This window comes from Amblyomma mixtum, chromosome 5 (assembly GCF_055824585.1).
Source record: "Amblyomma mixtum isolate Tamu chromosome 5, ASM5582458v1, whole genome shotgun sequence".
Classification (NCBI taxonomy): Eukaryota; Metazoa; Arthropoda; class Arachnida; order Ixodida; family Ixodidae; genus Amblyomma; species Amblyomma mixtum.
In genome coordinates this window covers 121,121,311-121,131,524 of record NC_143016.1, presented here as the reverse complement: position 1 = coordinate 121,131,524, position 10,214 = coordinate 121,121,311, and the positions used below count along the sequence as shown (strand labels likewise).

Here is a 10,214-nt window from a genome sequence, read left to right as displayed (position 1 = left end):
GGCTGCCGGTCGTTCCCATTACAGTTACCTCCCCGGCGAAAAAAAAGCCATCCTGGCGACTTACGGGGACGAAAGAATTGACAGGTCGTAGTAGGGCTTAAGACGCTCGACGTGTACAGTTTCACGCCCCCGGCGACGATGATCCGGGGAGGGGTCAAGGGGCTCAACTAAGTAAGTCACGGGAGAAGTTTGTTGAAGAACGCGGTAAGGGCCGTGATAGCGGGAAAGTAGTTTCGTGGCGAGGCCGGGAGTGGAGGAAGGCACCCAGAGCCAAACGAGTGCGCCGGAGGGATATGACGCGGGAGGGTCCAAGGGGTCCCGACGGTGCTTCTGGTGCTGCTGGAGTTGTGTGGTGAAAGAGCGCGCAAGTTGTCGACATTCTTCGGCATACATGTGGGCTTCGGAGAAGGATGTTGTCTCGGAAGAATCAGGGCGATAGGGAAGGATGGTGTCCATTGTGGAGGTAGGCTCGCGACCATATAAGAGGAAGAAAGGAGAGAATCCCGTCGTTGTCTGCGTAGCCGTATTATACGCGTAGGTTACGAAAGGAAGTACTTTATCCCAGTTGGAGTGGGCGGTATCAACGTACATAGCGAGCATGTCACTGAGAGTGCGGTTGAACCGTTCAGTCATGCCGTTGGTTTGGGGGTGATAGGCGCTGGTACAGCGATGAACGATTTTGCATTCCTTGAGCAGTGCCGCGACGACTTCCGATAGAAAAACACGGCCACGGTCACTGAGAAATTCTTTCGGGGCGCCGTGACGAAGAACAAGACGGTGTAGAATGAAAGAAGCAACGTCCTGTGCGGTCGCAGATTGGAGAGGCGACGTTTCTACGTAGCGGGTTAGGTGGTCAACGGCCACGATTACCCAGCGGTTGTTAGCCGAACTGGTGGGAAGCGGACCGTAAAGATCAATGCCGACGCGGTCAAAGGGGCGGGCAGGGCAGGGTAACGGCTGCAATGGGGCGGTGTTGTGGCGGGGAGGGTTCTTGCGACGTTGGCAGGCTGTACACGACCGAATGTACTGTCGTACGAAGCGGTACATACCGCGCCAATAATATCGCAGACGCAGGTGAGCATACGTCTTCAATACACCGGCATGGCCGTATTGTGGGTCTGCGTGGAAGGAGGCGCAGATCGCAGCACGGAGGTGGCGAGGAATCACCAACAGCCACTTCCGCCCTTCGGACAGGTAGTTACGCCGGTATAAGAGGCCATCACGAACGGCAAAATGGGGGGCTTGGCGACGAAGAGTACGGGATGAAGAAGGTGGCGAGGGATTAGAGAGGAAGGTGAGGAGTGAGTTGATCCAAGGATCCTGCTGTTGCTCGGAGAGCATATCAGGGACACCGAACGACGAGAAATCATAGGCACAGACGAGGGCAGAGGCGGAATCGCAAGGAAGTGGTGAACGGGAAAGTGCGTCGGCGTCGGAGTGCTTGCGTCCAGAGCGATAAATGACGTGAATATCAAATTCCTGCAGACGTAAAGCCCAGCGGGCAAGTCGGCCAGAGGGATCTTTGAGGGAGGACAGCCAGCAAAGAGCATGATGGTCGGTGACGACATAGAACGGCCGGCCGTAGACGTAAGGGCGGAACTTGGCAATCGCCCAAATGATGGCCAGACACTCTTTTTCTGTCACTGAATAGTTAGATTCCGCCTTGGTGAGAGTGTGGCTGGCGTAAGCGACAACATATTCTGGATACCCAGTCTTCCGTTGGGCAAGAACTGCGCCCAACCCCACACCGCTGGCGTCAGTGTGAATTTCGGTCGGACAGTCAGGATCAAAATGGCGCAGTATTGGCGGGGAGACCAGAAGGCGACGTAAAGTGTCGAATGCGGCATCGCAGGCGGGTGACCAAGACGAGAGGTTCGGGCTGCCGGCAAGAAGCTGCGTTAAAGGGGCGATGATACAGGCGAAATTCCGGATGAAGCGGCGGAAGTATGAACACAAGCCTACAAAACTGCGAAGTTCTTTTAAGGTGGTTGGTTTGGGAAAGTCAGCGACGGCGCGAAGTTTGGCAGGGTCAGGAAGAACACCATCTTTGGAGATGACATGACCTAATATCGTCAGCTTCGTGGCACCGAAGTGACATTTCTTGAGGTTTAGTTGTAGCCCGGCTGCAGTAAGGCACGTGAGAACACGCTGGAGGCGAAGTAAATGGGAAGAAAAATCTTTGGAAAAAACGACAATGTCATCCAGATAGCACAGACACGTTTCCCATTTGAGCCCGCTGAGAATATTATCCATCATTCTCTCGAATGTGGCTGGGGCATTGCATAGGCCGAATGGCATGACATTGAATTCATACAGGCTGTCTGGTGTGACGAAGGCGGTTTTCGGCCGGTCAGCAGCAGCCATCGGGACTTGCCAGTATCCAGAGCGTAAGTCTAAGGACGAAAAATACTCCGCTCCCTGCAAGCAGTCCAGTGCGTCGTCGATTCGGGGTAGAGGGTAAACGTCCTTGCGAGTAATCTGGTTGAGACGACGGTAGTCCACGCAGAACCGGATGGAGCCATCTTTTTTCGTCACCAAGACAACAGGAGAGGCCCAAGGGCTGTGAGAAGGCTGTATGATGCCGCGCTGTAGCATATCGTCGACATTTTCACGGATGACGCGGCGCTCTGTGGGCGAGACGCGGTACGGTCGCTGGCGCAAGGGGGCGTGCGTACCTGTGTCAATTTCGTGAGAGACGGCGAACGCACGGCCCAAAGAAGGTTGGGAAAGGTCAAAAGACGCGCTGAAGCGTTGGAGAAGTTGCAGTAGCTGGTCACGTTGAGCGGGCGGAAGGTCGGTAGCGATGGCGCGATGAAATACGTCGGCGGGACGCGGATCGGGCGTGGTCGCACAAATGTCCAGGAGAGCAACCTCGGGACATGCACGGTGATCAGAGAACTCGTAGGCAAGTGCAGGGTCCAGTTCTTCGATACGACCGAGGCATTCGCCGCGAAGGAGAGAGGACGGGCAAGCAAAAGGGTTGGAGACATAAATGGCACAGTGACCACCGGAAATCGTGAGAACGGCGAAAGGAATCAGAAGGTGGTGACGGCGGGTGGCAGCAGTAGTGGGTGTGAAGAGAACAGGGCTGCTGAAGGCAGAGTCAGGTAAGAGCGGGACGAGGACAGAAGAAAAGGGAGGTATGGTGGTGTCGGCGGCTACGAGAAGTTTAGCGGAGGGCACAGGCAGGTCGCACAGGGAAACGTTACACACGGAAGATAGCGCAAGTTCAGCACGAGCACAATCAATCACTGCGTGGTGGGTGGACAGGAAGTCGCATCCTAGGATGATGTCGTGAGAGCACGCACTCAGCACAACAAACTCGATGAGATATTCTACGTCGTTGATCGAAACTCGTACGGTGCAGGCTGCGATGGGGTGAATGCGCTGAGAGGTGGCCGTACGGAGCGAAAAGTCAGACAGGGGCGTCGTCACCTTGCGAATTTTGCGGCGAAGAGAGTCACTAATCACAGACACGGCAGCGCCCGTGTCAACGAGCGCGAGAACAGGTACACCTTCGACAAACGCCTGAACCACATTAGCGGGAGCAAACGGAGGACTTGGTGAGTTCGCAAAAGACGCAGTTCTTGCCTCCGGAACTGGGGCATTCAGTTTTCCTCACGGAGAGGTTCCGGTCGCCGAAGCATTGGGGAAATGGAACGGCGGCGAGGCGAAGGCGAGCGGCGAGTCGAGTACTGGGGGCGAGACATAGAGGAGCCGGAAGAGCCATTGGGCAAGGTCGGCTCGTGATCGTATCCGTGATCGTACGTGTGCGCAGCATCCCCATAGCGAGGCAAGCGCTGACGGCAGAGACGTGCGACGTGCCCTGGAAGCCCACAAGCGTAGCAGATGGGCCGATTATCGGCGGTGCGCCAAGGGTTCGTAGGATGTCGTCGTGTGCGAGGAAACGAGGCTGGCGGAAGTGGCATGGATGGGGTTGGAGCATAATAGGCAGGGCTGCTGCGGTACGTAGGAGAGGCAAGAGAGCGCGGTGCCCGTCGGACGGCTTCCGCATAGGTGAGTGGTGCTGCGACAGGAGGAGGCGGGGGGCTGGACGGCAGGACTGCAGCGACCTGCTCCTGAACAACACGGCGGATAGTCGGCGCAAGGGAGGGCGCTAGGTCGGCAGTAGGGCAGACAGGGTCTGGAACGGCGTGATGGAGAAGAGAAAGCTGGCGGGCGATTTCCTCGCGTATAAAATCTTTCACGCGCTCCATGAAGAGGGTTTGGTCCGGAGACGAGGGACCAAGGGCCAAGCCAGCAAGACTCTCGGGAGGCGCACCAGACTGCCGCGTAGAAGCGCGTTGCTTGCGCAACTCGTCGAAGCTTTGGCACAGCTCGATGACGGCACTGACGGAGGTGGGGTTCTTCGCCAGGAGCATTTGGAAAGCGTCATCTGCTATGCCTTTAAGAATGTTATTAACTTTGTCAGCCTCGGACATCGAAGCGTTCACGCGCTTACACAAATCGACAATGTCTTCAATGTAGCCGGTGAATGTTTCGGTCGGTAGCTGTGCGCGAGCACGGAGGCGTTGCTCGGCGCGGAGTTTCCGCACGGCGGGGCGGCCGAAAACGTCGGCGAAGCTAGTCTTGAATGATGACCAGGTGGGAAGGTCCGCTTCATGGTTACGAAACCATAAGTTGGCAACGTCTGTGAGATAGAAGAGCACGTTGCTCAGCTTGATGGAATCGTCCCACCGATTGTAAGTGCTGACGCGCTCGTAGGTCGCCAACCAGTCGTCGACGTCCTGGTCGTCCATACCGCTAAATGGGGAAGGGTCGCGCTGTCGTTGGACCCCGGAACAGAGGACGGTGGCAGGGGTGGCCGGCGACGACTGCGTCGAAGTGTTTGGCACTGTTGGCGGTGCAAGTAGCGTTCCGCTCCTGAGTTCCAGGTTGAGCACCGGGACGGGGATCGAAGCACCTCCACCAAGTGTACAGGTGCGTCTTCTAAGCACAGGTCGGAGGCCGTTGACCAAAGACGCGTCACGGCAGGCACACACCCCGGAGTCACACCGAAACCAGCACAGCACTTCGTTCTCCTCTTCGTCCACCGCGTGAACGGCTGCCGGTCGTTCCCATTACAACACTGATATTACTAGGTGCTGTCCCATTGGCACAACAGTTCCATTTCAGATTTGAGAGGCTTCTGCATTTCCGATCCGTAAGCAGCCGTTTACACGCTATAGGAGGACGACGCTAATCTGCATTACCTTTCGATAAACGTCCAGCTATTTAAAGCTTGTACATGATCTGAAATCAGTGCCAATTAGAGCCGCGAACAGCGACGTGTCCATTCGAATGGCTTAAGGGACCGTCGTTATCGAGTGCTACAGAAGCAGCTCCACCCTTCCGCGGCTAGAGTATTCACACTTTTCACGATATAAAGGAATTCATGACAGCTTTGGAACGCTCCGCAAGTGACATGCATTAAGGGAATAAGGACCCAATTTTAGGTGTTCTGCTTTATAAAGAGATACCTGGGTTCTTTTTCTTATCATTCCTGCGGAACCCAGTAAACCGTATTTTGATTATTTCTGTTATGTATTAATCTTTCGCTCATTAGGACCTAACAATATGGAAAACAAACACCATGCAGCGCTTGAAAAGTTTATAGTTTCGAATGTAATAATTGCTGTTTCGTTCATTCCGGCACAGGGCATGGAGATTGCTCGTTGTCAACAGAGCTAAGCGCCGGCTAAATTCTCTGCCAATTAAAGAGGTCCTGTCCCTCTCTCTAACGCTACAACAGCAACTACAACAAAAAAAGTACTCTTGAACCGAGGAAGCCTAACGCGCTTTGCGTTTCTGAGGGCGCTTGGTGAAAGCAGGGAAGACGTGAAATTTTTTCACGCATGTTGAGGTCGCTCACGCATCCCAGGTGTGCTCAAAGGGTTGCGCTTCAAGTGAATGCACTGTTACCCTGTCCATCGCCGTCCACGCAATACTGCAAAAGAAGAAGAAACTTTCGAAATGTGAAAACTAAGAGAGGGGTTAGGAAAGAGTGAAAGTGCATTTTCGTTTTTTTTTTGCGTGATTTTTGCTAGCGACACGCGTCGCATTTCCCCGCTCACCAGTATAAAAGCTTGCTAACGTAGTCAAGGTGACACCACAAGAGATTTGTCTCCGCCTCTGCCTCATATACCCTACATCTGCTATTCCGCCGGACGCCACCTGTGGAGACAGAAGAGAGCCGTAATGTTTCCGAAGGTGAGCTACTGCTACTCCACCAGTTCATTCTGAGAAAAGACGCACATATAACAAAAGCATTCCATACTTTATTATAAACCCCAGCTTCCATCGGACTGATAAGCCGCTTTTATAAAGATTCTTGGGTCCTGCTGATGATAGGAAACCGGGATAGTTTGCACCACTCTATACATAAACGACTGAAGTGAAAGGAAGACAGGAGCTGCTAAATGACGGGGCACCATGCATGCTGTGTTAGTTTGTAGACAAGCTCAAAGGTAGAACGAACATACTATTGCATTCTTTAAAACCTTAGAATTCGTATTAAATGATTCTTATGGCTACTGAGAAAATCTAGCTCTCTCATTCGCATCTATCCACTGCTTTATGGCTGCTTTCGACAAGGATTAAAGACGCTTGCATGGCTGAGAATTATGCTGGACGTGTCAGAGAATATTCTAAAAAAATTCCCGCAAGATTCCGTACGAAGTTGGGAATAAAATTTTTTGAGGACGAGACTATCAGCCGGGGCAGAAGTGTGCTCCTTTAAAAAGTGATTGAATTAAGCTATTAATTAATACAGCTGCATAATATATTGATAATTAGCTGAGATGGTGCCTAACGAAAACGGTATGTTCGAAGCCATGGTCAAGACGCTGCCATAACAGTTTCTTAAACGAAGGGAAAGCCGTTCCCTGAAGCTTTGCAGCTGGAAGAAATCAAGAGTTTTTGTTCCGCAGAAATCTGAAAGAGTGCACAGGGCGGGTGGTATGCTCGGTGCTAACGCAGCAGCCGCTGATGACGTGTTGCAATGCCTATGACGCCAAATTGTAACTGCTTCTTCAATATCATTTTGCTATGCATTTATTTTTTCGGAGTACCTCCTAAAAAGACAAACCAAAAAAGCATTGAGCAGCACACGGAAAGGTAGATGGATTAATTGGCACAATGCCGTTGACTGTTCGAATCTACTTTGCAACCCATGAAAATCTGAGCAGAAGGACGATTTCAAGAGAGCGCACTTATTTGGAGATCATACAAGCTATCTCAGCTTCATATTAGTTTTGATTCCCAATGTGTACATCTAAGCACACAATTTGGAACTGATAACTACCTAGACTAGAAGAGAAACGTCGTACGTAGAATGAACAAGAGCAACACATATTGCACGAAAGCAATAAAAGCCCGTTAGTAAAATACATGAATACAGCACAAAATGCCGACAAATGTAGTTATGGATGGGTGCCTTCTTGTGCTAAAAGTTTAGAGTTCTGGCGGCGCATTACAATATCAGTGGCTGGTATCGAGAGGCTCTCATCTGCAGCACGAGGCGGGCGCTGCACCGACGGAAAATTTTATGCGGATAAAGAAATGGTTCCTATCCTGCATAAACTCGTAATGGAGAGCAGCAAGCGTGTATTAGATCACAACTTCAACTGATGTATTTTGCAACCAGTCTGATGAACAAATTTTTCGGCGTTCTGGAGCAACTGAGCTTTCCAGTCAATACTATATGAAAAAAAAATGAGTGAAGAGTTTTTTGCCGCTTAATTTTCTACAGGCGCAACTGCTGCTGGTCTTCCTGGCGTCGAAAGCTTACGGGCTGCATCACCACCACACAGGAGCCGGGTACCCTGGTCCTGGCTTACGTGGCTATGCTGGTCCGGTGGCGGCCATTGCTTACCGAGGATACGCGGACTATGCCGCTGTACGTATCATCATCAACATCAACATTAGCATCTTAAGTGTGCCCGCTCTAGGAAAAAGGCCTCTCCATTATCTATCTAATTGACCCTGCCCTGTGCCAGCTCCGGCTACTTATCACCGCTATAATTCCTTATCTCATCCGCCCACCTGACTCGTGCCCCTCTTTGCGGCGCTTGTTTTCGCTAGGAACGATATCAGTTGCCGTTAAGGATCATCGGCTATCTTGCCTTCGTATTACATGCCCTGACGTTTTTTTTTTACTTCGACTACGATCGCAGTAACTAGCGTTTGTTAACTTGCCCAGTCTGCTCTCTTGCCCTCTTTTTCTGACTTCCTACTTGTTATCTGTGCAGCGAGGGATAACTGGCCTTGCTATTTTCTAAATATGTCCATCCCTTTTTATTAGAGTCTGTGTATCCGTCCTCTAGGTTCGTGCCAATGTTATTTAGCTGTAACTACTAATTATATGCCAGAAAATTAGAATTATTACTAATTAGAACCAGAAATTTTACGAAAACGCTTGTGGAGGTCTGAAGGTTGCTTCTGTCGCACAATAATTCCAGTGCTGCTGGACATCAGAAAACAATTAAATCAAGTTAACTAGTTCGATTGTTAACTGGTATATCATAATTTTCTTTTTTTACAGTTGGACACCTGGTTGCAATTAAGGATGTGTAGCCGATCGTTAGTAAAACCCATGTAAGCATATAAAATTTCGATAGTTCGATTACCGTTGGTGCAGTGGCCGAACAATACCTCGTGACACTATTGCAAAGTTCATGAGAATTCCAAAAGCATGCCGCCAAAGTAAACAGTCTAGTGCACGCAACCAGTCGAAGTAGCCAAAATTCGTCTAGTCACTGCGCCAAAGGTAATCGCGTTTTCGAAATTCTAAAGAGTGATAGCGCTAATACTAGCGACCGGGTACCAATTTCTAATTTAAACCAGGTGTCCAACCGTAATAATTAAAAAGTTAATTATCAGGAATCAGTTCAGTGGCTAACTAGTTAACAAAATTCACATGTTTCCTGTTATCTGCTAACACAGGTATTATTGTGCCATAGAAGGGACTTTCATATCTCTAAAAGCCTATTTTTAAAAATTCTGGTTCAACATCGTTGAGATAGTTGATATGTAGCTTTAAACACCCTAGGTAAGAATTACTTATTGCCACCTTTTCCGGGCAAATTTTTTTGAAAAAGATTTATTACTTCAATTTTCTACTAAAACAACTTGTCTACACGTCCTTATTCAATACGTAATTACAGAAAGTGTCGTGCAACGTGCAGAAGAGAAGAATAAAGAAATGCTTCAGATTCACAGTTAAAGGTTAAAGTAACTTGTCCTTTCTTCTTTAAAGCTCTATGCCAACTAATCGCGGCACATTAAATGAACCTTTTCTTTCCAGCCACCTCAGCCGTACAGCTTCGGCTATGACAATGTGGACGAGTACGGCAACCGCCAGTTCCGCAGTGAGCAGGGAGACTCGAGCAACGCAAAGACCGGATCGTACGGCTACCGGGACGCGTACGGCCTCTACCGCCGGGTGAACTACATCGCCGACGCCAATGGCTTCCGGGCCACGGTGGACACAAACGAGCCAGGAACTGCACCGGGTGCCAGCGCCGACGTGGTCTTCAACGCCGCCCCCGTCGTTCCACCGGTTCCCGCTGGTGCAGCAGCCTCAACGGCTGGGTTTGCTCCCACTGCCTACGGCGCCAGGGGTGTGGCCACCGGCTACAACAATGCATACAGCGGATACGCAGGATACGGATATGGGTCGTACGGTGGCGCTGCAGCTGGCTACGGCCGCGTTCCGTACGCAGGGTACGGCTACGCTCCTGGAGGTGGTGCTCTTGGTGGCTACGGGTACGGAGCATACTCTCCATATGGCTACGGTGGTGCAGGATATCCAGCGGGCCGGTATGGACCAGCGGCATATGGGGGATCCAACGGGTGGGCTGCCGGTCATCATAGTTACCGTCGACGCTAATGCGTTCCCCATGAAAAAATGCATGCATGAGAATGTATGTGGTCCTACCAGAAACACTTACAGCTTTGTGAATAAGTGTGTTGTATAGAGAATAAAAACAAAGACTCTGCTTGTGACTTGCTTTGAGCCTGCTCCTCTCTTTATTTTTGAACCCATAATATCCTTATTGGTTGACCTGGATGCTGAAAACAAAAGTTTGGGTATGTGCAAGCCAAATTTAGAGTTTTGTTTTCTAAATGTCAGTTGTAAAGGATGGAAACCATTGCATAATCTGAGCCGGTTTGGAAGTCTCCAACTTATTCTAGTAAACAAAAGGTGTTATATA

General features: G+C 50.6%; 1 protein-coding gene across 1 annotated transcript; it reads left to right on the top strand.

Moving 5' to 3' along the window:
• Positions 1-6,198: 6,198 nt before the first annotated feature.
• LOC149343534 (uncharacterized) lies at positions 6,199-9,889 on the top strand. Its single transcript, XM_089546996.1, has 3 exons — positions 6,199-6,210; positions 7,751-7,897; positions 9,305-9,889. The coding sequence occupies exons 1-3, from the start codon at positions 6,199-6,201 to the stop codon at positions 9,887-9,889; spliced, it is 744 nt and encodes a 247-aa protein (XP_089403122.1).
• The last annotated feature ends 325 nt before the right edge of the window (positions 9,890-10,214 follow it).

Excerpts from the sequence above, each read along its gene's own strand:
- LOC149343534 (XM_089546996.1), top strand. Across the intron at positions 7,898-9,304 it reads GATACGCGGACTATGCCGCT|CCACCTCAGCCGTACAGCTT; the intron begins GTACGTATCATC and ends TTTTCTTTCCAG.